Raw genomic sequence first — 26331 nt, forward strand, 5'->3', positions numbered from 1 at the left:
AGCACCGCCGAGAGCAGCAGCTCTCGCGAGATTGGCGATGACGGTGCAGTATAGGCTCAGTGTTCCATCCAGCCTCAACTCTTTTCACATGCTCTGAATTCATTTATTGAAATGTAGTTGTTTTTATAATAAATAGATGGATAATAAACAAAGTCAACTTAACAGAAAAGGAGACAATCCTTCTTAATTTTCTCTTTATTTTACTCTCTTGACTTTTGTCTCTCAGTACTTTGTTTCATTATTTTCTATACAGTTGCTCATATGTCTTGATGTTGGTGCCATATTGTTTCTATTTTGCCTTCTGTTGGTTTAAATAATGGGGAAAAAAAACATGTTGGGAAAAAATAGGGGTCTTAAAATCTTTCATAATTACACTTAAATGTGCACTGACATCCATTACAGTTCACCCAGCACCTAAATCCCCCACAGGTCTTTATTGACTATATGTTTTTAATTTAAACGTTTACTCTCTTTGCTGCTGTAACAATGTAAATTTCCCCACTGCCAGACTAAAAAAGGACTATCTTATCTTATGTTTACTTGTTTGTAGCCTGTGCTCCCATTTTTTTATCAAAATGTATATATTTCATAGACTAATGTATATTTTAAATAACAACTAAGACAAGCTGGCAAAATAAAACTAATAAAAAGTCAATAAGCAGTATGTAAAGAGGAGGGAGAAGATGGCATGATCAAAGCTAGCACGTAGAGAAAAGGATTTTTTTAAGACCAAACACAACTGAAATGACTTTTTCAAAAATAGCTGTCATGTTATCAGTTAGAGATGATATTATTTCTGTTCAGTTGTATTCAAGAGGATCAGAAGAGAGTCTGGACTGTTATGAAACTTGTTGATACTATCTTGCTACATTAATCACATACACAATATATACTATCACCTGATAGTATATGATTAAACAATAATCATTTGTAATTCTTAGGGTACCACTACAACTATGGGGAAATTGTTGTTTAAGCAGCAAAGAGAATGGTAAAAAGTGCAGTGACTTACCTGCAGTTGATGCTGGTCGAGATTGTTTGTTACACTCCTCAATGTTCATGTCTACATGCTGCTTCACTTTGAGTGAGATTCTTATTTAATGCATAGTTTACATAATAAACAAACTCAAATTGCAAAATAATCTCATATGGATATAAACTATGGAAGTTTTCCATGATAGTGGTGAGGAGTAAATCACCTGTGCTTGATTACTCTGCCTGTACACCTGTGCACAAGGTCAATTACTCCATAGTGGCAACCCCTGTGGCAACGTATGAAGCTACAACTAAACGTAAACACACACAAAATGATGCAACTAATATGAAACTAAACGACTCCTTTAAAAAGTAATGACTAACATTGAAATAAAAAGCTACAAAATGAATATATATATACATGATTGCACATAATGTACATGATATTTAATGTTTCCAGGTGTATGAAATATTGTATTCGTTCCAGAAATGTACTATTTTACAGGGAAGCTCATGTCACCGAGGCCCCGCCCATGAAGGGGTGGATGGAGTTGTGTGATTGGCTGTGCGCCGTGACGTTACGCCACGTTTTGTTGTGGAGCGCGCCAAACACTGCAGGCAGCAGCAGCAAGTGTAGAGAGGAAGTGCGTGCAACAAGTATTCTTATTATCCCAACTTTGAGCCACACTCACTGTTAACGGGAAACATGACGTCCATAAACAAAGCGTCGCTACAGACGCGAAATCTTCCCTGGTGAGTTTAAAGTCATCGTCCATGTCAGGAGAGTTGTACTTTTCACTGCTAGCTAGCTAGTTTGGTAGCTAACCTCTATACTGTGGATAGTCACTAAGACCAGAACGCCAGTGTCTCGTCTGTGTGCAGGTTTACTTCTCTGATAATAACCAATAATTCATATTATCTTACTCACCCCTGTGAAATGAATATGCGATCTAAAGTCACTGGACCTTGGCTTTCATTCGGCTCACATGACGACCAAATAATGCGTCGAGTTTCGCTTTGCTGCCTCTGCTCGAACCAGTTACTGCAGCGTCTGTTGTTAATGTGTTTATTATATTAGCACATAGTGCCAAACTATATGTGCCGAATTGAACAGTGGCACTCAATCATTTAAACTAGATAACACTGGGCAAAGTATAATGTATATTTTTCCTCTTCCATCAGTGAGATGTTATAATATAGATTAAATTGAATGAAGTCCGTTTACACCAGTACATTTTACACGACTACAGCTACTTATTAATGCCCTGTGTTTGTTAATGATAACAGTATTGATTGGTGTGTTTTCTGCTCCATATTCCAGGGTTGAAAAGTACAGGCCACAGACACTGGATGATCTAATCTCACACAAAGATATTCTTAGCACCAGTAAGTATATGGACAGTCAAAATAAATGCAATGCTTAACACATGTATTAGAAAACATACATATTTTAGAAATCTTTCAAAAACGTGTTTAAAACTAAAAATGTTATTCTTACTTATTTGGCAAGTAACAAATGATAAAAAAATTAAATAATAATTACCAATGCTGTTCATTTAGGGCAGCTGTGGCTTTGGGTGGTGGTCTAATAAGTTTGTTAAGCACTGTATATCATCCTTAGTGATAGGTAGTCCATCATGATTGATCATGGTTTGAAACTTTCAAATAGTAAATGAAATAAAAAAACAAACTGTATTTTATATTTGTATTATTAACTCCTGGATGGATAACATTCTGTTCTATCTGTCATAAGAAAGCTGTTAAAGCAACCCTGTCCTATTCAGATTTGATGCCATTATTTAAAATGTTGCTTTTCTTCTCCTCAGTCCAGCGGTTCATCAGCGAGGACAAACTTCCTCATCTTTTGTTCTATGGTCCCCCTGGAACAGGAAAGACCTCTACCATCCTCGCTTGTGCCAGGCAGCTTTACAAAGACAAGGAGTTCAACTCTATGGTGTTAGAGGTATGATACTATTCCTCGAGTCAACCTTTTAATTCATCCTCACTTCTTCCTCTTGGTTCTCGAACAGATAACACATATCTGATCTATTATTTTGCAGCTTAACGCATCAGATGACCGAGGTATTGATGTCGTACGAGGCCCCGTTCTGAGTTTTGCCAGCACCCGGACAATCTTCAAGTAAAACTGAAAATACACAATCTTAACACTCTTTTATCTGCAACACGTAAACACAAAGGGTTTACTGATGTCTTTTTGACTGTCCCTCTTGTCCTCCAGGAGGGGCTTCAAGTTGGTGATACTGGACGAGGCTGATGCCATGACCCAGGATGCCCAGAATGCCTTACGTCGAGGTAAGCCATCTGCTCGGCCGAGCATCGCCCACTGTGAGCCACACGGCTCAGTGAGCAGCTAGAGAAGTTGGCTGCTGGTGAATTACAGGCTCTCTGCTTGTTATTCAAATAAACAGTAGCTATATTGTGTGTTTGCGAAATACAGTGAATACAATACAATTTGTGTGGCTCGTGACTGTAGATGCCTGACGCCAGATTATTACTGCCAGTGAGTGAATTATAAATAATAACACACTGAACAACTAGACCACATTTCATGTTGCAGATATTATAGTTGTTATTAAATATAACCCATTATTTTTTACTATTATTAATTGCATGCTTTTCTGACAGAGTTATACTTTTTAATTGCCACTTTATGGATTTAAGATGCTCAGTTTATAATATGTAGTACACATGTATATAATAATTATTTGCAGTTTCTCAACAAAGTAACATAGCAGTGTGGCATTAAGGACAGGGTTCCCATAGCTCCTTGAAATCGTGCAAGAATTTAAACAACAGCAGTTGTAAAGTATTTTGAAGACCCTTCCATTTGTTCAGCTAAGTATATTTTTCTGTTTTCCCTTCTTTTCCCTTTCCTCTCTCTCTCTCTCTCTCTCTCTCCCTCTCAGTGATTGAGAAGTTCACAGAAAACACTCGCTTCTGTCTCATCTGTAACTACCTGTCCAAGATCATTCCTGCACTGCAGTCTCGCTGCACCAGGTTTCGCTTTGGCCCGTTGAACCCGGACCAGATGATCCCGCGCCTGGAGCACGTAGTCCAACAGGAGAGGTGTGTTGTGTCTAATGGTTTTGATATGTTATATGTTACTCCCAGAACAGTAATTTAATTAATTAACTTAAACCTAGTATTTAATTTGGAGGCAGATTTTTAAAGAGTGACTATTTCTTGTTGTAGTATTGATGTATCTCCAGATGGAATGAAGGCCATTGTGACTTTATCATCAGGCGATATGAGAAGATCTCTCAACATACTGCAGGTACACTACTCATTGTCGCCACTGCTCCTTTTGTTAGTTTCCTGACGAGTGTTTTAAAGCGTTGCAGGTTATTATATAGCGTCAGGTAATGTTGGCTGACTGTACATCTACCTACCCTGTGGTTTCAGAGCACCAGTATGGCGTATGGGAAAGTCACAGAGGACACAGTTTACACCTGCACAGGTCACCCGCTCCGCTCAGATATCGCCAACATCCTTGACTGGTCTCTCAACAAAGACTTCACTTCAGCGTATAAGCGTATCCTTCACTGTGCTCAGTCTCTTTGAGAACGGGCATTACTGTGTTCCCTATTCACTTCTTACAGCTTGTGAAACTGTTTTTAGTGATGTTACAATTGACACAGAAGGCTATATATATATATATATATATATATATATATATATATATATATATATATATATATATATATATATATATCTTTAAATTGCATATATGTAATGTATTTCTTTTACAGGTTGGTGTTAAATAGGCCGTAACGGTTCATGTTAAACTAGTTGTTTCTTTAACGCTGTGCTGATAGAAATCCTTCAGCTGAAGACTTTGAAAGGTTTGGCCCTGCATGACATCCTCACCGAGGTTCATTTACTCATACATCGAGGTGAGGCCACAGTAAATCACATCATGATATAAACTTTATATACGCTGGAGATTCACCCTGTTCTAACTTGATGTAACATCAAGGCTGAAATCCTACATTGTGTTGCTTTAAAAAAAAAAAATTGATCCGTGATCCGTTCGGATCAATATCTTCGGTTCGGCACACACGTAATCCGCGGATTGATTTATGAAAAAAAAAAAGTTGTGCACACACAGCGTGGTCATCGCGAGCGGAGGAACGGAGGAGCTTGAACGCCCCGCGTCATTTAAATCCCTTGTATTGGAGCATTTTGAATTCCCTGTCAAATATAATGATGAAGGAAAGAGGTTAGTGGATAACACCGTGACAGTGTGTCGGCACTGTGGCACAAGAAAACCACATGACAGTGGAAACACATCAAGCATGGACACGCATTTGAAGCGACATCACCCTGGTGTTTCACTGACAGGAGTGAAAACGAAGGCTGCTCAACAACCGCTTATCACCGCGGCATTTAAGCAGCCCCTTGTTGCACAATCAGACATCACAAACACTATCGGTGTGTTTATAGGTGCAGACATGAGGCTACATTATGTTGTGCAAAACGAGGGTTTTAAACACATGCTGAAAGTGCTTGAGCCACGTTACGACCTTTTTTTGCTGATCCGAAAAATGATCCAATCCGTGACTCTGATCCGCGGAACGATCCGATCCGTCAGTTTTTTGATCCGTTGCACCCCTAATGAGGAGTGGGTGGTTTATGTGTTGACTGATGCATCGCTTCACAACAGAACTACTCAATCCTTGTACAAGCTTATATTGATGGTGTCATTCATTTTTCTTTTCTTCTTTTACCCTCTTGAAGTGGACTTTCCTCCAGCTATTCGGATTGGTCTGCTCATCAAGTTGGCTGACATAGAGTAAGTGGGACAGTTTATGCTTCCTCTCATAAATGAAATCAATTAATATCAATAAAGCATGCAGATGATTGGAAGTTTTTTTTGACTGATCACGTGTCGTCTCTTCAGACACCGACTGGCCTCTGGAACCGATGAGAAGATCCAGCTGAGCGCCATGGTCGCAGCTTTCCAGGCTGTGAGAGACATGGTGGTCAGTGAGGCCTCCTAGACGACACAGTTGCTGCTTTACCACACACACAACCAGAGACACGTGAAGAGAAAGAGTTCAAAGACTCATGAACAGCCAGTTACGCTTTTAAGATCTAGAACTAAGGCAAAATTCTTTCTCTTCTATCCTGCTCTCAAATGTAACTGAAGGCTTTTTAACAGCCATAGTCTTGCTTCTGTTAATGTCCTTGTATAGTGTTCACTTTGTTTTTCTCCCTGTGGTTGTGGATTACAATGATGCCGTGAAGAGCCGAGGACAGGTAGATTTCAGGTAATTTCACCAATAATAATAATAAATAGGTGAAATTGCCCATTTGTTTTTTGAAGAAAACAGATGTTCTGAGGATGTCTCCACTGCCTCGCACTGACCCACACTCTGAATAAACAGTGCAGCAGACAGTTATCCGAGTCAAATGGAAACCAGCTCCTGTGGGAATAAGGAAAATCTCATCATCGGTGTAGAATAAGTTACTCATGTATCTTTGGTGGGAAAAAAAAATCTCACATGTAAATGTTTGCATAAATTTTAATAAAACAATTTCCTATAATTGATGTGTTTTTTTACATTAATATGTGAAGGTACAGAAGCAGGATGGGTGTTGTTTAAAGATAAACATAGGATTTAGAAATACATGTTACGTACAGAATAAATTAATAGTATAAAATTGATATTCAAGTCAGCATATGAACATAGTTAATGCATCGTCTTACAGTAGTAGTGCTTTAAATGAAAACCTTAGTGCAGGAATGTTGCATTTTAACTTAGCATTAAGAGCTGCACTGTGTGCAAAACCGAGCCGTGAAAGCCGTTCACATACAGTGCAGATACAGTTATTATCATTATTTTATTTAAAAAGATGTGCAAATGCATGTCAGATGTGCACAAAAACAAGAGTGGTGCATGTGTTGTGATATTTCACTCCAACATGAGTGCAGCAAGAGCTTTCAATAAGTCTTTCAATACATGGAAGAACAGGTCTGTTCACTCATAATCCCTGAGCCTCAATCATCCAGATCAAACCCCTGAAGCTCAGACGGTGAAGGAAGAGGATTAATTATTATTATTTGTATTTATTTAATGTGTTAATTAACCCAGTGAGGCTGCAGCAAGTGTGGTCACCCAGTGAGCTGCGTGGGTATGTTGTCCTATGCACTGCAAAATGAATTTCAGTAATAAATGACAATAAAGTTGGTTACTTAGGGTCCCTTCATATCTGTAATTTGTTCAGATTCAGGGAATAATGTGTTACAATTAATTAGTTACATACACGTCTGATTCCTTCAACAGTTTTGTGATTGGTCGGAATTTTGTGTGAGAGAGAATCCCTCAGAGTCCTGTATCGCAAATGGATTACCGCCAGGGATTGTGGGTAATAGCATTTACTGCCGTTCTCTGGATGGTGATATACAACTAGGCTGCACAGAGAAAACAATGCCATATATCTGATGATGATAAGAAGACGCATAGATGCTGCATCCAGACACCTCTGAAGGAGAAGACGTCTTCTGGATATAAGCATATAATGATTTAATCACCGGAAAATCTGCATTCCGAAGACACATCATATAAGCCTGGTTGATTTGTGCCAGAGCTGCATGCGATTGTTGGGTTCACACAAGCCCATTAGAACCAATCTAGGGGGGAATACACTTAGTTTTGGAATGACAAGCCAAGTATGAAAGCAGCGTGGCCCTCTGGTTAAACACCACCCGAGCTTCTTCCACGTGTTTTAGCTGCTGCATGTGAACGGCCTCTAAATAAAAAAAAACAGTAAACAGAGGCATATTATTAGTGGTATGTCATTTCCAGTTTTTTTTTTTTTTAAATGTTCATTTAATCTTCCCACTCCTCTTCCCCGTTGGAGCAGCAGGTCTTGAGGCATTCAGGGATGTTTCTGTATGTGAGGTATTCCATGATCCTTTTGGGGAGGGGCAGCGGCTCCAGTTGGTACGTAGAGACCGAGTGTCGCAGGATGGAGCGGCAGAGGTGGCACAGGCTGGGCACCGTCCTGGGAGCCCTCCAGAACCTGACATGACCATCTCTGGTTCTGTGGGTTAGGTTGGGGGGGGGGGGGGGGGGGGATGTTCAGTCTTAACACAGTGTCTGAGAGAACCTGATGCACTGTAAATGAAAACCAACCAGAAAACACTATCTAGTTTACCCTGAAAACATCACATTTAAACACAGGAGGTTACAGCGTCTTAGAAATCTAACCTGTTTAAGATTAAGAGTTTTATTTGAAGAAGCACTGAAAGCAGCTGAGGCAATATTTGAAAAGTTACTGATAAACCACATGCTACCTAACAATATAAACAATATTGTAAAATTCTGTTTTCAATTGTTTTGTTAGAGGTTAGGGCTGTAAGAATCGACTAGTAACTAACTTGGGTGCTTGGGTGTCAATAAAACCTCTTAGATGTGAATATTTCAGATTTCTCTGCTTCTCTCTGATAGTAAACTAAATAGCTTTGGTTTGTAAACGACACATATAAGGATGTTGTACAACGTATCAATTAAAAACTAAATGAAGAATATGACTTAAATGTTACAATGTGATCATACACGTCAGCTCTATTTGTTTATATTTAGAAAAATGGCAGAAATTGAATACAGATACTTATTTTTCACATCCATCCATCCATTTTCAACTGCTTTATCCTCCACATGAGGGTCGCGGGGGGCTGACACACTTGTCCTTGCCCATGACTTCTTTCAATGCTATTTGGTGATTTGATTATGTTGCAATAATGATCGTGAGTTCCCACCCACTCACCAAACTTGCATGGACTGAAGTTCAGGTGCTGAGTGTGAATGAAAGACGCTCCATTCTCACTATTTTAAGTCAGTAACTCCTCAAAAGTGATTGTAAGGCAGTCATTTCTAGTTAAAATTGGTGTTGCATTTAGTGTGGGAGACAACATGTTTACCCTGTGGCAACCACCCCACCCTGTGGATGGTAGTTGCAGCAGAGTCCATTGGCGTCTTGGTCTGCTTTCGTCTGCATCACCATCCCTTTCTGTCCTGGCGTCCAGATCCGCAGAGCTCTGCAAACACAACATGCCAGCATGAAATCATTCCATCACGTGCGTGTGGAACATCTACTTGACAAGATTTCTGGGATGAAACTGATAAACAACTCACCTGCCGTCAGTCACGATCGCCAAGTGCAAACCGTTGGGGGAGAACTGTATTGCTGAGATTTGGTTTTGCCCATGGTTGTCAAAGTAGTCGCTGTGTATGAAATAAACACGCCCGAGTTTATCAGGACGATGTGCAAAGCTACAGCCAGCAAATCGTTGTGTTGATGTGTTAAATTTGACATCCTCATACGAAGAGTAAACAAAAAATGTGAAACACATACGGGCTGGATAAGCCACAGAACACCAGGGGCCTCATTTATAAAGCTTGCATATGCATAAAAGAAGGCGTACGTCAGATTTCTACTCTGACCAATGTGTACGCACATAAAAATGAATACAAGATATATTTTATTGCAAGATATTATAAATAAATGCTGTAATTGTTCAATACTTATGTGGTATAAAGTAATAAGGTAAAAAGGAAGAAGAGATTACACAGATCCAGATTATAAATTATTATATTGTGTTTCTAATGATATTTTCAAGTTTTGAGTCTGATTTCATTCCTGCATTCTAAAAGCTTTTTTTATTATGAAGAATGTTGTAAAATTGATTAGATAACGGGCTTCTCCATTCAAACGTACTATTATTATCTTTATTATTATTATTAATATTATTATTGTCATCAAGACTGTCGATCAGTTTAATTGCCACAACTGAAGCCACTCAGATTCAATCAGATGGGAAGGGAATAAAAATAATGTAATCACAACGCGCAATGACGCACAATAGTCTGATTTTGTCTGAGCGTGAGGATGAGGATGAGACAGATGGAATAGTCAGATGATGAATGGATTACCACACGTTGTCCTGCTGGATCTCTGCGCCACACAGCGTCAGTGCGCACAGAAAATGGCTTCTATACATACAAATCCAATTTGACAAACAACCCTCTCACAAGGTATAACCATTCACTAACCTTGTAGGCGACAACGACTACCCACATCCGCCTTCTGCATTTACAGCATCTGACACATTCTGTTTTTTTTAATCTTAAGAGCAAAATTAAGCAAAATGTAAGCCATTGGTGAATATGACTCTACTGACGTTGATAGTGTTTATGTCCTGGTGAAAACTAGAAAACAACGTTTTACACTTGAAACTGTTTACCTATAAGAGTGATTTTTGTTTTATGTGGGTCAATAAGTGGACTAAGGTGTAATCAAGGGCCACTTAGTGGAGTTTGCTGTGCCAAAAACATATGGAGAGTGAAAACTGGGTGTACACTCACACCAGAGTGGTCAGCTTCTCTGCTGTATACGGGTCCCAGAGGTCGATCCACCAGCTGGAGCCGCTGAACGCTGCTGTGGCGAGCAAAGCGCCGTCAGGGGAGAAGTCACAAGAAGACAGTAGGTATACGGTCTTCCGTGTCCCTCCAGTCAGGTTTCTGATGAACGTATAGGACCGTAGACTCCACAGACACACCATCTGATGGAGGTTAAATAATTATGGGAAAGAGACTTGATCAAAGTTAAATCTAACATTTTGCAAAAGCTGCAATGCTGGAAAAAACGCATTGATTTGATTTATAGTAACATACCGACTCGATAAAACTTTAGCAGAGAGAAACAAGCCATATTAAAATGTGACAATGTCTGGTACAATACTATGTGATATCATGTCAACGGAATCTCGTAAAAGCTAAGTATCACTTTAAATATTTACATAAGTAGAGAGAGGAAAACCATTTAGAGGGAGAGGGTCACTGAAAAATAAACACGCTTCTTCTCTCTGAAATGCTGTGTTTTTACATTTTATACACAAAGATGGTAACTGATGAACTGTGTCATTAAAATACCCGATATGACACAAAAGTGCTGCAGAAAATGCAGACACTGTAAAGACTTCCTGTCTTAGTTTCAGACAACATGGAGTTTGAACCCTTGCACAAGACAAACAAATAAAACCTTGTCACTCGTTCACGTAGGACCGGATGCGTTTCATAACTTTTAAAATCCCCATCTCACTCACTCTGTCAAATCGTCCAACAGACGCAATCATGCTGCAGTCTGACGACACACAGCAGCAGCTGATCCAGTCTTTGTGGCCAGAAAGCACCTGCACCTTTTTACCTGAATAAAAGAAAGAGTAATAAAGACATGAATAAACTGTTAGGCAGTGCTGTGCGTGATCAACTTGAACATGTGTCTGCTTTTCTATTTAAACAGAAGGTGTGGTCCAGCCTGACTACATGGTGAGACGTTATTATCAGTGCAGTTTGCAGAGCCTTGAACAGAGAACAGGTATGTGATGCCAAAATGTGTATTTACTCTCTGAGGGCATAACACTTACCAGTAACTCTCTCTCTCTCTCTCTGAAAAATGGCCTTGGTAATCTACTACTACTACTGTTAATATAATTATTATTATTATTATTGTTGTTATTATTAGTAGTAGTAGTAGTATAATTATTACTGGTTTTTTTATAATCTTTATTTCACATATCACTAGTATTTAAGGTTCAGTGTGTAAGAATTGTTTACATGCATGTTAAAAGTCTGATTTTAGTCTTTTTTTCTTAAAGTCATGTCAACACGGTAGTCCAACTAAAATCAAGGTAGTCTCAGTCGGACTAACATACCTGGATAATGCGATTTATAGTCCGATTACTCCTGCATGAAAACGCTTAGTCAGACTGGAGTCAGACTTTGTGCTCTGTGCATGCGCCAGAATTTCCTTCCCGGTCTTTGACCCGGACGTAGAAGGCGACGACGTATAAAAGAACAAACACAGTTGCGTCCGTGAGAGTAAAAGCTACGGAGAAGACCCACTTTTGCACTGACAAAGAGACGGGTACAGCAGGTAAGAAACATACAGCACGGTCCATCTCACCATCCGCTGTTTATTTTTCTGTGACATAAAAGTCAACTTATAGAGAGATACAGCGCCACCTACGGAGGCGGAATCAGACATACATGGCCAACAAATTGTTCTCCTCCGAATGTACAGTATACTCGGACTACGGCCTTAGCGCGATTAAACTGTGCATGTATACGTACTGACTCACACCTAATGAAAACACAAAGGAATCATCCACTCACCCCTCCCCTTCCCAAGCGCATCATAGTTATAGAACATTTGCATACCAGAAAGGTTGTTGTTTTATTCATATGCACATCTGATTTAAAATATTGTGGCTGTTTGGGCCACTGTACAGACATACCAGTGCAAGATGGCCGCCCTTGCCATAACAATACATTATTAAAGGCTTATACGAAGGCAACAAAAATCTAACTAGCTTTTACTTAGTTAAACACATACACTTATGAGTGGTGCATTTAATTTCTGCTAATAAACCGAATTTTGCATTTTGTTTTTAAAATGACTGAATACAAAAAGTGTTCCCTCAAGGTTGCTTAAAAATATTTTTTATGAGTGTCTTTGAACCCACCATTTTTTTTTACAGCCCAAAGACAACATTAGACAAGAAAATATTTGAAACACAAGCTCTGGGGTGGGAAGTTCAAACAAAAATACACGACATTAATACATTACGTTTTAGGAAATGTAGGCTACTTCAATGCACTGTGCAAAACGATTAATATCACAAGGTTTGTGATGAGCTACTACATGTACAGGCATGTACAACTGACAAAAACACGCCATCAAAACAGATGATATCTCATAACAGAATGCATCTTCAGAAATAAAGAACCAGCCTGGAATGTAAACGAAAGTATTTCCTAAAACTATTCACCCATCAAACTGTAGAGAGTAAAAACATAAGTAAAAACTGTCTGCAAACGCCACTTGAAATGATCTTGACCTTGCTCAGACCCAGTATTAACATCCATCCTGAGTGATCTGATCTTAAATGTACGGTGCTTAGTAAAGACGCTTTTCCATTAGATGGATCTAGCACTGCTCAGCTCTACTCGATTCGACTCTACTTGGTATGAAGCACTGCTCTCAGTAGACCACACATTACATTACTAGGCTATTCATCCCACGCGCAATACTGTGATTTTACACATTTTTAAGTGCGATATACATATATTATATCTCATGTTCAATCTGTGTTTATACTGTAAATATCAAGCCCATACTGTATATATCCTGGAAACTGTCTATAATGTACATTCTAACTATCTTATCTTATCTTCCATTACATTATAGTACCTCCTTAACGTGGGAGGCTGTCATCATAGCACAGTTGCGCAAAACTGCTGTGGTGTCTAAGCAGGGCTAAGCAGTTATTGTTAGTGACTCATTAAAAAGATATGTTCAACGAATCGTTCAGTATTTGAGTGGAGTCTCTATGTTAAATTGGGATTTTAGATATTTCCTTGCTAAATTTTGGAGATCAACTGATCTACAGTTCGGCATTGTTACTTCATCCCAGGGAGTGGGAGTGAAGTCTTGTTTTTGGTGGCTCTGTCTGTGTGTGTGTGTGTGTGTGTGTGTACTTCCGCACTTGCTTGCAATATGAGCAACAGAGGCTTGTTAGAATTCAGAATAACTTTTTTTTTTTAGAATTGACCCTGACGTGGCTTTTAACGCACAACCTTCTGATTTGGAGTCAGACACTGTGTGTCTGCCATCTCTGATTGCCTTGTTCGGTTTGATTCTTATGTTAGATGTAGGGCTCATGGCTCTTCCACTAATGACACTCTCTGTCGATGTCACAGTTTAGTATCGGCTCACCTCGCTTGGAACCTTGTCAGAGCAGGTACGAAAAGGACCAAGTACCAGGTACTATCCCTAATGGCAAAACAACAAGAGTGAGTAGAGCCGAGTTGACCTGAGTAATGCTCGAACTGTATAAAGGAAAAGCGACATTATTTGTAGCCACCCCCACAATATTAACACCCGTCATCACATGATTTTTTTCAAATTATTCAAATCCTATAATGTTACAGCAGCTTGAGCAGTGCTTTGGGCCAATGCCTGTACTCCCCAGGTGCCTGTCATTTTCAGAGAGTAGCTTAGCACTTCTCCTTGTGTGTACATGGCCGCAATTCCATTCATAGCAAAATGAGAGTCCGCCTACTCACATTCCATCCCAGAGCTCACCTCATCTGTGTTGCCTTCTATTCTTTGAGCAATGGGTTGTGCGTGTGTGAGTTCCAGCAGACCTGCTCACAAATACCAAGAACAAGTTCAAGACCGGAAGTCCTCATTGGGATCTGAGCCTGGTTCTTACTCACTCACTCATGTTCTACCGTATGAGGGTCGCGGGGGGGCGCTGTGCCAATCTTAGATGACATAGGGCGAAAGGCAGGGTACACTCTGGACAGATGTAAACCTGGTTCTACTGAGGCAAGACCTCATTTGTGAGGAACGTGTTAAGGGTAAGGCTAAGATATGAACTGTGGTTAGGTTATGATTAGGAATAGGCAATACCTGGTTATGGTTAAGGTTAGGGATTATATTTTATTTAGGTTGTCCAAATGAATGGAAGTCAATGCAATGTCCTCAGAAGAAAAGCTGTGTATGTGGATGAAGGGGACAACACCAACATATGGAGAGCATATCCTTGTGGAGAATAAAATATCCTCAAAATAAAATACAACTGTCCATATTAGTGATAAGATCAGCTTCAGATTGAAGGTCATTGAGTGACTTTGTGAGTGCGTTCTAATGAGTTAGGGGTTGGACAAAACAAAACAACAGAAGTGAAATTGGCTTAATGTGGAAAACTTCAGCGCCGTCTCTGACGTGTGAGCAGACAGTCAATTTGTTATGGCAAGAAAGGGAGATGGCAAGACACATGTCAATACCAGAGAAAACAATAGTACTTGGTGCTGTGCTCTTGTGATCAAATCACTCAGGATTTATGTGAATATCAGCTCTGAAAAGCACCAATAATTAGCATCTTTTTCATCAGTTGTCCCCAAACACAACACAACCTGCACATACCTTTGTGAGCAAGGTCCCAAACCCTCAAGGTTTTGTCTCGAGAGGAGGACACAAGGGTGAGTGTCCCATTCTGGGGGAAAACCAGGTCCCTGACGACTCCTTCGTGGCCATGGAGGTCAAATACAGCATAACCTAAAAGTGAATGAAAAGCCCTTTAATATCTGAAAACAGCAGACAACAACAACAACAACAACAACATCCACGGCAGCAAATCTCACCTGATAAGACATTCCAGATTTTGATTACTCCATTCTCTAAGCCTGTGGCCAGGAGCAGGCTGTGGTTCCCTTTTGTTTTTGCATTATGTGGCTGTGCAGCAGTGACTGACTTGGATTTTGGGGGTCTTGGTCCAAAAGCGAGGCCCCACACTGGGTGACCACAACTGAAGCTCTTGTCTTCACGGTCAATCTCTCCACTCTGACTGTCTCTGTGGGTGAGAGAAGATCCACATGGAAGCAATGTGAAGCAGGAGTGAAAGAGTGCATTATGCATGGATGGAAAAGTATTAATCACAGCTCCATAAGTCAGAATTTTCTCGTCACAATTATTGTAATTTTGATCTAATAAAACCCAATTGATCCGAGTCAATTTTTTTACTTTCCCCTAACACGATGGGCTTGAGTATTTTCTTTTGTGCTAATGTGGATGATTTTAAGTACCAAAATGTCCCATTACAAAAACGTGTATGTGTATTGTGTGTGTTTAAATAATCAATGTACTGTATATGTGTACATGAATGTATAGTTACACTTGTATTTATTTCTATTATGCACTTAAATGTGCTAAATGTTTTTTCACTTCTCAACTGTGTTAAGTTTGTTCTATGTCTGCTCTATGAGCCCTCGAATTGCCCCCTGGGAACAGTTCAATTATTTCAAATTAAACTGAATTTAACGTGGAAGTAAATACAATCATATTCAATTATGTAATATATGTTATATTATGTATACATTAGCTCTTGTCATGGTTTATATGGTTGAACTGGGTCGCAGTGGTTGGTCTTCTTTAAATAAAGTCGGTACCCAGATAAGAAAGTTTGGCAGTCGTGGAATCGCCGGTGGCACGTGAACGCATCATACGTGGATTAACAGCACAGGTAGAGTCAAACCTACTCGGAATCGAGAGGCCAGGCGACAACCCACACGATGCCGTGTCCCATCGACCACGCGAACCAGGCTCCGTCCGGAGAGAAGTCCACGCTCCAGGTCTCACAGCCCGCCCGGCCCACCAATGACGGAGGCCGCCTGGTCTTCAGCTCCAGGAGAAGAGCGGGGTCGGACGCTGGGGGAGGGAGGGAGGACGGAGAGGCGGCGGCGTCAGAGTCAGTTGAACGTCTCACAGATGCATCATTTACTGACAGCTCGTAGATGTAACAAGCTGTCTCTCTCTCTCTCTCTCTCTCTCACACACACACACACACACACATACAGCACCACTTGGTTACGCACAGTTGCGATGACAACAACATATTCAAGTCACTTACATGACCGCAGCAGCTCCGCGTTGTTTTCCGTGGAGCACATCCTGTTTTGTTTGTTTGTTTTTCCCTTTTTTTGTCACATTATTCGCTTTACCGCTGACTTCCTGTCTTCGTCCTCCGTGTCTGGCTGTTAGTGTCCATCTATTCTACAGAGAGACCCGGGACAGACCGCAGGGACGCGTTGTTTACCTCCGTCTGAGACAAGTGTGGGAGAAAAATGTCCAGCTGATTTCCTGAAGTAAAGTCCCTCTGTATCATTGGCCGCTGCGCTTCACACTCAAGTCACGTGCTCCTCTCATTATGTAATGAACAGCCATAAACCACGTCCCCCTCTTCTTTTTTTTAATAAAGCTTGTGGAGTTGTGTCATATACTTTAATATCATGACATGTTTTACATTGTTGCTGTTACACACACAAAAAAATATATTTTTAAATGATGTTCTGCTCCAAAATATCATGTCAGTATGTTTAGACCACAGACAATTGTAATTCATAATTTAAATTATTTATTGCATTAACTCTTCTGACACATACAATCAAATATAAGGCCAGACATGGTGTATACACAGAATTATTCAACAACTTTGTCAAACAAAAGAAAAACATGGTCAGGGAAAAGATAACAAAGACATATAAAGACTATTCATTTATGTAAGGTACCATAATAGTGAATGTCTCAGTCCCACTGCCTTTACAAACATAGATGAATTACATCCAAACTAATAATTTGGCTGGATTTTTTTCTCCTTTTAACATTTTTCTAAATTAACAACTCACCGACTTATCTTTGTATGTTAAATGCAACAAAAAATTAATGGAAACACTATCTTTGACTTCACTTCAAAGTATAGCTGTATACATTCGGACTGATTATATATGTAACTATTGAAACATAAGGAACACTATCAATGGATTACCTTGATTAAAGTCATTTAATTTAGGTGAGAAAAGTTGGATTCTTAGACACGATGATGAGTGTCAAACTGACATATGTCATAGTTACAGGGGTGGAGACGGATGTAGATCTATGTATGAATCAGGTGTAAGTTAGCGGACGGTCCACCATGTCACCACTAACCAATAAACAGCAACGATCACATCTTTTATTGAACAACTTCACTTGCTGCATTAAGTAACAAAGCAACATATTCAAATTGCTGTACAAGAAAAAAAAACCGACATAAAATTTAAAATAGTCACAACCCCATTAAAAAAACAAAAAACATTTTTTTTTTTTTTTACACATCTTCTGGTTCTGTTCACACCGTCATTGGGAGTAAATGTTTTTTACCCCAAAATTAAAATAATATAAAAAAAACCCTAATAGCCTAAAATGTTACAAGTTCCACTGGCTCTTCTTTTTGTACAGTATCTTCCTGCTTGTGTGGGCTTGTGTCACCACTTGCATCTTCATGGTCACCTAAAAAACACGTTTTACATTACCAAACATACATCAGCAAGAAACCACAAACATTTAAATTTAAGATGAAGAAGTCGTACTCGATGGGATCCGGTGTATCTGGACGAGTGTCGTGTGATTTCCGTTGGTTATTGGGGGAAGCCGGGGAACGGCATCTTGAAAGATCTGCTCATCATCGGATTCCACCAGATCCAGCACATCTCCTCTGTCCTCCACTTGCCTAGAGAGCACGACACACGATTATGGGCTACATAACCACAAATTATGGGACTCTACTACACATCTTCACATCTTGATAGGGATTATTTTTATGCTGCCTCAACAATGCCTGTGTCCAAATTCTAAGAAGGTCCGGGATGTTTCAAGAAAGCAGTGAATTAACACTGTGTATGGATTCAAACAGTGACAATGGTCACATGCACATGAGACTCCACAAGAGTCCACTTTAAATTAGCTCAAATGGGATATACTGTATATACACACAGACACACACTTCCTTTTATCTCCTCAGTGATACAGTTGTAATATAAGAAAAGTGTCAATAGGTCATTTGATGAGATGTTTGCAGGAAATATGAACAATTAACTACCAAAATAAAAATATAATAAAGTAATTGGATTAATGTAAAACACTGTGGACAGCTGTAGCTGTTATGAAATTAACTTTATAAATAAGACATTTATATGTCAAAATAATTACAATGAAATCAGAGTTGCAGTATGTAAGTGTGTGGTTTAAATCCCACTTGTGTAAACTGAATAAGTTAATGTGAGATACTCACCCAAAGCCACCACCTGAAACAACAGGATAAACAGAAATTGTGACATCAGTATCCGTGGATTTGTATGATAAACACCTTTTTTGTGATTTTAACATTTCAAATGACATTTTAAGTCACGTTGCTTGCAATGGTAATTGTATCAGTTGAGCTTTGACTGTTACCAAGGCAAATTCGATGTCGGTTGGAGAAAATGGTTTTGGCGATGATGGCGGTTGATCCCACGATCAGAGCGGCTATAAAGATGCCGATGATCACTCCTGTGTATGTGGAGGAGGCTGTGGAGAGAAAACAGGACAGCGCCAAATTATTAGGAGGCGGAGAAAAGGGAGGAGCAGCAGGTTTATCAGCATTCCAGCGGTGGAGTCGACACCTGCAGTGACTGGCTTTTTGTTTCAATCTCTTGTCTGTTTAATATGTACAGGACTTAAGGTTCAGCTCATTGTTTATCATCCATCATTCCTCACGATGTACCAGTCTGCACTTGTTTACATAAACATTTACAACGCCATAAAATGCCAAAGAAGATTTAATTCCCGAAATATTTCCTCTCATCCCACACTCACTTTTCACAGTGAGGTAGACTTCCAGCTCGGTGACGTTAAGGGTGTTCTCGCTCCGGCAGAAGTAGACGCCTTCGTCGTCCTTGCTGATGTTGAGTATGGTCAGCTTGAGGACAGGGCCTTCCTCAGACAGGACATACTTCGACCCGGGAACAATGTTTTCCTGCTGCAGCCCCCTTCTCCATGTGGTTCTTGCAGGGGGCATGGACACGGACTCGGAGCAGGTTAGTGTTATGCTGGTCCCCTCCAGTGCCGTGGCTATCGGCTGACCTTCAGGGTACGGAAGCTCTGGAAGAGTGAGGGGAGAAACACAAGATTCTGTTCAGATGCTTCTTTCTTAAAACATGACTTGTTCAAAGAGTCCACTTCGCTTTCATTTTACACTGCGATGAGAATCCAACTGCCATCCAGTGGTACAGGGTTTGACATGTGATTTATTTATTTCATTAATATATTATATATACAGAAGTTAACAAACACAGCCTAACAGCATCCACTAAAGCAAAAGAGCACAGATGTAAAGATAAAGTTTAGAATGAAGAACTTGAAAACTAATACACACATTTAGCAAAAGATAATCAAAAAAACTTATCTCAACTATTTGATGAATCAACTGACGTTTGGGCATGTGTTAGAGAAGATGACCTAACGGACATCAACATGAAACCTTTCATGAACTGCACAGTGATTAAAAATGTGCTCGTATCATGTGTACTTTGCAAAATGTCAAACAACGGTGATCAGCAAATACAAAACCCAGATACACTTCTCAAGAGTTTTACACAATCCTGTCCTATGTTAACCTGTCACCACAGAGTGACTCACCCACTGTGCAACACAACACTTGTGTCCATTGTGTGCACACGGTGGTACTTGAATTAACAAAGCTAATTATGATAATAATAATAATAATAATAATAATAATAATATAAATTATTATAATAATAATTATTATTATTATTATAATAATAATAATAATAATAATTATGGAAATCAAACAAGAAGCTGATAAATACTTAAGTCTTGACATTACAATGCCGTTTACACAGTGAGTTAGAGCACTGATCATGTGATGTGCTTTGGTCACCTCATCACCTAAGGCTGCCAAGTGCAGCAAGGGACAGCAACTTTAATTATTACAATCATAGTTTGACATTCTGAAATATTTGCTATATAAAGGTGGGGCAGGGAATATAATTGATAAATAACATCTAGGGTCCACTTACTGCCATGAGGAAGTGTGGCCTATAATTGATAAATAACTTCTGCACCTTATCTAGGCTCCACATACTGCCATGAGGAAATGTGGCCTATAATGTCCACTCATGTCCCCTGAGTGGGAATGTTGATATTCCAGCAATGGCAACAGCTATTCTGCAAAGCAATCTAGCAAACAGATTAATAAAGACAATAAACTGCATGTCAATGTGGGTGGAGCCTTTCAAAGTTGAGGAGATTGTCTCCAGTCTGTCTGTGTTTGTCTGATGGGAGGACCTCAGGACAGACAGCCTCCATCCCAAAACATTATTACTAACAACCTGAGGATGAAAGTCAACAAAAAAATTAAAATTCTAGTGATCTCGCCGACTAGAGGGGATTTAAGGGATTTTTTAGGAGTGAAATGCTTGTATCAAGTCATACTAATGGTTTTGTGTCTCAGTTATTGGCACTAGCTTTCATTTTCATTTGAACAAACATCTACCAGATAAGAGGTGTCTGTGGTCAATTATCAACAGAACTTTACAACTTCTTTTAAATGTCAAACCATGAGTCAGAATCCTGTTGACCTCCTGTTGAACAGTGATAAACTTGTAGCGTGGCTCTAAAAAACATACTAAGATTACTGAGTGAACACTGTAGAGTCTCACCGTGGCTCAGTGGCCTCTTAAGTGGAAAGTACATAAAAAATTCAGTGGTTGCACATCTCACGCTTGTCGTACGGCCCATTTCACCACAACAAACTTACTGAGGGTAAGGGAACACGACTTCTCCTTCCCTGGAGCGAGTGTCAGGTGCTGGCCCATGCACCACACAGTCTGGCCAGCGGACAGCAGGGAACGGTTCAGAGTCACTGACAGACTGTCCGTCACTTGTGTTGCATAAATGTGTTCCTTCCTGCGAGCTCCTTGTTCGCCTCGGTCTTCCCCCAAGAGCAGAGTTGGGGTGGGATATGCTCCAAACCAGGTGCAGTTGAAATGGATATGGGATGGGTCCTGAGCTGGTGTCCACATACACTCTGGGTGCCGGTCCGGGGCATCTGGTCAGGCCAAAAGCATCAGTAAGGAACTTAAAGTACACAAACAAATGTACGATTACTTAAATATCGGATGTATTTAAGTCCATCACCCAGGACGGTCAGCCCAGTTGGCAAAGAACAATGTCAATTCCAAAACAATTGACCTCAAGAATTGATTGAATTGCTTTAACTTAACGTGTTTATGCCAGGACACAGTGTCTTACTCATTGTCTACCACTTTATCCTCAGGTTGCGTGGAGCTGGAGTCAATCCCAGCTCCACGGACAAAGATGGGGTGCACCCAGGACAGATCGCCAACACTGAGACAAACAACCATTCACTCTCACATTCACACCTACAGTCAATTTATAGTGTCCAGTTAATGATGAAGCTAATGATTGTGGACTGCAGGACAAAATCAGAGCATACCAACACGCATACAGGGAGGACACACAGGAAGGCTCTTGGACATTTTAACAATAAATATTTTAAACTAAGGTACTGGAAGTTATCATTTTTGTATTAGCCTTGTGATTTGTATTAGCACAAATTTTAACAAAAGCAAAAAAAATCTGAAGCACATTTCTTCATGATGGTACTCACAGTAAACCAGCAGCTGTGAGCTATTGTCAACGGTCTGATGAGAGACGGTGTTGTGGGCGCTGCAGCGATAATCTCCCTGAGCACTGGGCTGGATGTCTTCTATCCTGTAGTCCAGCCAGGATCCAAGCGTTCCAATGAGTGACATGTTGGTGAACGAGGCTCCGTAAAAGCCCCAGATCAGACGCTGAGATGGGTAGGAGTAGCCGGAGCAGTTGAAGAAGACAGTCGCGCCCTGGTAGACGATGAGTGTCCCGTTGGACAGAGCAGTGGCTGGGCCAATGGACATAGATGCAATTTCTGGACTACCTGAAATAAACATGTGCAGGGTATTACAACTGTGCATAATCTCATCTGTAATAGTTCAGAAAAAAATACTGTGAACTGTAGTGTGTGAATATGAGCAAATGTCTGTTACATTCAAACCAAGGCTGATCGATTTTGAATATATATCTAACTGCGATCATTTTGACAGGAAGGGTCGCCACGGGTGCTGTGTCTTCTTATTCTTATTTTCATTTGAAAAACATATTTGAAATGATGATTACTGTGTGATAGTTGTGCAGATCTGTGAGGAAACAAAGATCAGTCTGCAGAATAAGATGTATATAGGTCAAGACAATAATTAATCAAAAATGATATTTTGACAGACATTTTGGCTTTAACAAATATTGTGCCTCCTGTGATTTGATACAATTTCGATTAATTGTTCAGCCCTAATTCCAACCATTGTCAAATTGTCTTCACACAAGGTTGATCACACAAGGACTTTCTCTGTATTTCTCAGTTGCTGGAGCAAAAAAAAAATTGTGATAACTTTTCCATACAAAGTGCATGCGGTAATCTACATTTGCAAGTAATCTGACCCAACATGCATGTTTACCATGTGCTTGGAAAGCCTGAAGAACCCGTTTGTGTTCACAGGTTTACATGCTGCAATCAGTGCTGACGCCATAAAGGTGGTCGCGTACGGAGCCACCACAAAGAAAAAAATAATACTATGTATATATACATACACACATACATACATATAATATATATATATATATATATATATATACACACACACACACACACACACACATACATACATACAAACATACATACATACATACATATACACATATATATACGTATGTATATATATATATATATATATATATATATATACACACACATACACATATATATATATATATATATATATATATATGTATATATATATATATATATATATATATATATACATATACACACACACACACATATACATACATATATACACACAAATACACACTTTGCACAGTGCGCACTTGCAGGTGTGTCATGCCATACCATGCGGTGTAGTGCACACCTAAAGTAAACAGTGATGACGAGTTTCGATGACAGAAGCAGTATGTGTTATTTCTCTTCAAATGAATAGGTGCACAGGGGAGAAAATGGAGAAAGAGGAGGAGGAAAATAAAGCCAAACATAGTATGTGTTGTCTTTGACTGACAAGATAAATAAAATTCATGACTTCATCACAAGTTTGGGGTACGTGTTAACGTCTCTGGCCTGCCCTTGACAGAGCTGATACAGCAGTGTGAAACACTGAGAGCAATTCTCTGAGCTGCACTGGACACTCAGACCTGGATGGGAGGGAACTGCTGCCTCTAAAAATGCAGAATTCCCCACGTGTCAAAAGCCACCACAACCAATGTGTGAGTGACCCTCAGAATCACTGTAACTATTCAAGTGACAGTTGCCAGTGCAAAAAGGAGCTCCTCAACACTAAAGCTGATAAAGACGACCATGAGACGTACAATGTCTCAAGAGTGACTTCAATCGAACACACTAGCATAAATCAAGATGTTGATGTATGCACAATTGATGACTTTACAGCAAAGATGTGTCAGATGTGTCACATTTAAATGATCTGTAATGAAAGTGTTTTTATTACTTTTACTTTTTTGCAAACTTTGCTTGCAGTGTCCATACTTCTATTCTAAACTTCACTCTTGACTAATTGACCAGTCGCCTGGGGCACTGAAATGCATAGGGCCGGCCCTGGCTGCATTAATAAAGAATAGTGGAACTCACTGGCGACTTGAAGCAGGACACGTGCGTGGAAGGTGTTGTTGCCAGGTAATGTGGAGCTGCACAGGTAGGTGCCTTCATCTCCACGGATCACCTTCATGATGTTTAGGCTGCCGTCCCGCAGCACCGTGAGCCGCTGGGCTGCGGGAGACGCGGGGGTCGCGGCAGAAGAAGGGTCGCCGCCTCTGATAACTTCTTCTCCATCTTTCAACCACGTCGTTAGAGACGGTGTCACATTACCGGCGGTGTAACACGGAAGTAGAGCGACGTCGCCCGGTGCTGCTGTCAGTGCCGTTTCGGTGTCGCTGTCGTCCGAAACTGCCACTTTAAGAAGGAGAGAAAGAAAAGCAGAAATCTCTGAACTGTGATTTTTTTACACTCACCTGTCGCACCTGTTTGTCTGTGACAACAATCAAAAAACTCACCTGTTGCACACAAGCACAAATACAGAAGCGCTGCAGTCGTGACCGTCTTCATGATAACTTCTCTACATCGCCTTCAGACTGAACAAAAGACGTTCAGAGTCAAAAACCTGTCTGACCAGTCCACCTGTGTGTTGTGCGCGCGCGCGTGTCTGTCTGCAGCCCAGTGGACACCAGTCCTCCCATTATAACCCACAGTGAACCGAGGACACGGTCAGAGGACGTGACCAATCTGACATGATGTGCCTGCTTCAGTTTCTTTGATACCGCGTTCAACCTCGTAGCGCTTTGTTTACAGAACATGCTAATCCGGAAACTATGCCACGAACAAACCACACCCTAACCTCACCTTTTTAAAGCTACAGTAACACTCTCTGTGTGTGTGTGTGTGTGTGTGTGTGTGTGTGTGTGTTTGGTCCAGGTATTACTAATGTTGTGGAGACCTAAAACTGTTAATTCACCACATTATTACAAGAGCAAGTCCTCATAATGTAAAGTACTACATTTTAAGGTGAAGACATGTTTTAACTTTAGGCTGGGGTAGGGTTAGGATTTGGGTAAGGACAGTAGTGTCCACACGGAAACAGATTTAGGTGAACACGCATCCTTTTTTTTGGCAGAGAGATGTTCCGTCCACACTGAGACAGCGTTTTAGGAGACCTGAAACAGTGTTTTTTGAAAACGCCTCCCAGAGTGTGAAAATCTCAAAATGCCGGCCTCATGTTTCCATGTAGACCAGCGAATACACTACTTTAGGAAAACGATGATGTAATACTGTCATTCATTGTCCTTGTCTTTGGAGATTGCTTGACAGTGTTACCAACTACTGTCAATGAAAAGTAACTAAAGTCAGCCTGAAAAGATGTTAAATATCACAAGGACTCATCCTGTCTTTACAGATTTCATAGGGGTGAAAAAAGTGTTTAATCATACAATAAAGAGAGGAGAAAACAAAACAAATCAGTGACTGTTGCACTGCACATCCACAGCACCTTCTTGTCTGTGACGCTGTTTGCACGCACAAATATGCGTGTGTTATTACACATATATTAAATTGTAACACTTCCATAACCGTATTGTTATCAGTGAGGAGGCACTGTTCGGAGGCACTGTCAAAATACTTCCCGAACACTGGAAAATACAAACCTCTACGATTACTACTACTATTACTGGTTCACAATAATTTAATTTATTTAAAATAATTTAATTAATTTAATTTAATTTTCTTCTAATTTATATATTTTATATATATATATATATATACTGTATATATATATATATATATATATATTTATATTAAGAAACATTGTATTACAAATGCCATTGTGGTGTTCACGATTCACAGACTCTGTTAAGCAAGTCTTTGACAACCACGCCTTTGTTGCTATAAAAAGGGATTTCAGCATGGAGAAAGTGTGTTCATGGAGAATGTAAACAGCCGCAGGGCTGATTGACAGCAATGTTAGCAAACGATGTCGCAGTGAAGCGACAGCACCCTCTGCCGGCCAACCACAGATGCTGCTGAAAGTGATGTTTTAGTGTAGGTCAGAATTTGAGGGGGAAAAAATGCATATACGGCATTGTTTAAAACAAAAAGTTAATGTGTCTACATATAGATTTAATATTTCGCTATGAGGGAAGGTCAACATGTATATATATATACATACATATACGTGTGTGTGTCTGGTCCCAACAACTTTAAATGGCTTTCTCAGGGTTAAGACCTGGTTTTAGGTTTAGGGTAAGGGGCTTAGGGAA

The 26331-nt window shown here is 40.0% G+C and overlaps 3 protein-coding genes across 3 annotated transcripts; 1 reads left to right on the top strand and 2 right to left on the bottom strand.

Moving 5' to 3' along the window:
- The first annotated feature begins 1557 nt into the window (after positions 1 to 1557).
- Positions 1558 to 6543, top strand: rfc5 (replication factor C (activator 1) 5). Its single transcript, XM_058636762.1, has 11 exons — positions 1558 to 1728; positions 2297 to 2361; positions 2802 to 2938; positions 3036 to 3115; positions 3215 to 3288; positions 3903 to 4062; positions 4189 to 4270; positions 4399 to 4528; positions 4812 to 4889; positions 5734 to 5788; positions 5897 to 6543. The coding sequence occupies exons 1-11, from the start codon at positions 1682 to 1684 to the stop codon at positions 5994 to 5996; spliced, it is 1008 nt and encodes a 335-aa protein (XP_058492745.1). The 5' UTR covers positions 1558 to 1681; the 3' UTR covers positions 5997 to 6543.
- Positions 6504 to 16693, bottom strand: wsb2 (WD repeat and SOCS box containing 2). The gene is made up of 9 exons (XM_058636761.1): positions 16478 to 16693; positions 16107 to 16275; positions 15213 to 15421; positions 14995 to 15126; positions 11108 to 11208; positions 10368 to 10564; positions 9138 to 9227; positions 8924 to 9040; positions 6504 to 8043 (listed from the first exon to the last, which is right to left on the bottom strand). Exons 1-9 carry the CDS (start codon positions 16515 to 16517, stop codon positions 7830 to 7832), a joined length of 1269 nt encoding a protein of 422 aa, XP_058492744.1. The 5' UTR covers positions 16518 to 16693; the 3' UTR covers positions 6504 to 7829.
- A 271-nt stretch (positions 16694 to 16964) lies between these two features.
- On the bottom strand, positions 16965 to 24872 carry vsig10 (V-set and immunoglobulin domain containing 10). The gene is made up of 9 exons (XM_058637180.1): positions 24577 to 24872; positions 24155 to 24475; positions 22076 to 22381; positions 21203 to 21493; positions 19240 to 19524; positions 18838 to 18951; positions 18677 to 18689; positions 17976 to 18115; positions 16965 to 17895 (listed from the first exon to the last, which is right to left on the bottom strand). The coding sequence occupies exons 1-9, from the start codon at positions 24626 to 24628 to the stop codon at positions 17804 to 17806; spliced, it is 1614 nt and encodes a 537-aa protein (XP_058493163.1). The 5' UTR covers positions 24629 to 24872; the 3' UTR covers positions 16965 to 17803.
- Positions 24873 to 26331: the final 1459 nt, after the last annotated feature.

This window comes from Solea solea, chromosome 8 (assembly GCF_958295425.1).
Source record: "Solea solea chromosome 8, fSolSol10.1, whole genome shotgun sequence".
Lineage (NCBI taxonomy): Eukaryota > Metazoa > Chordata > Actinopteri > Pleuronectiformes > Soleidae > Solea > Solea solea.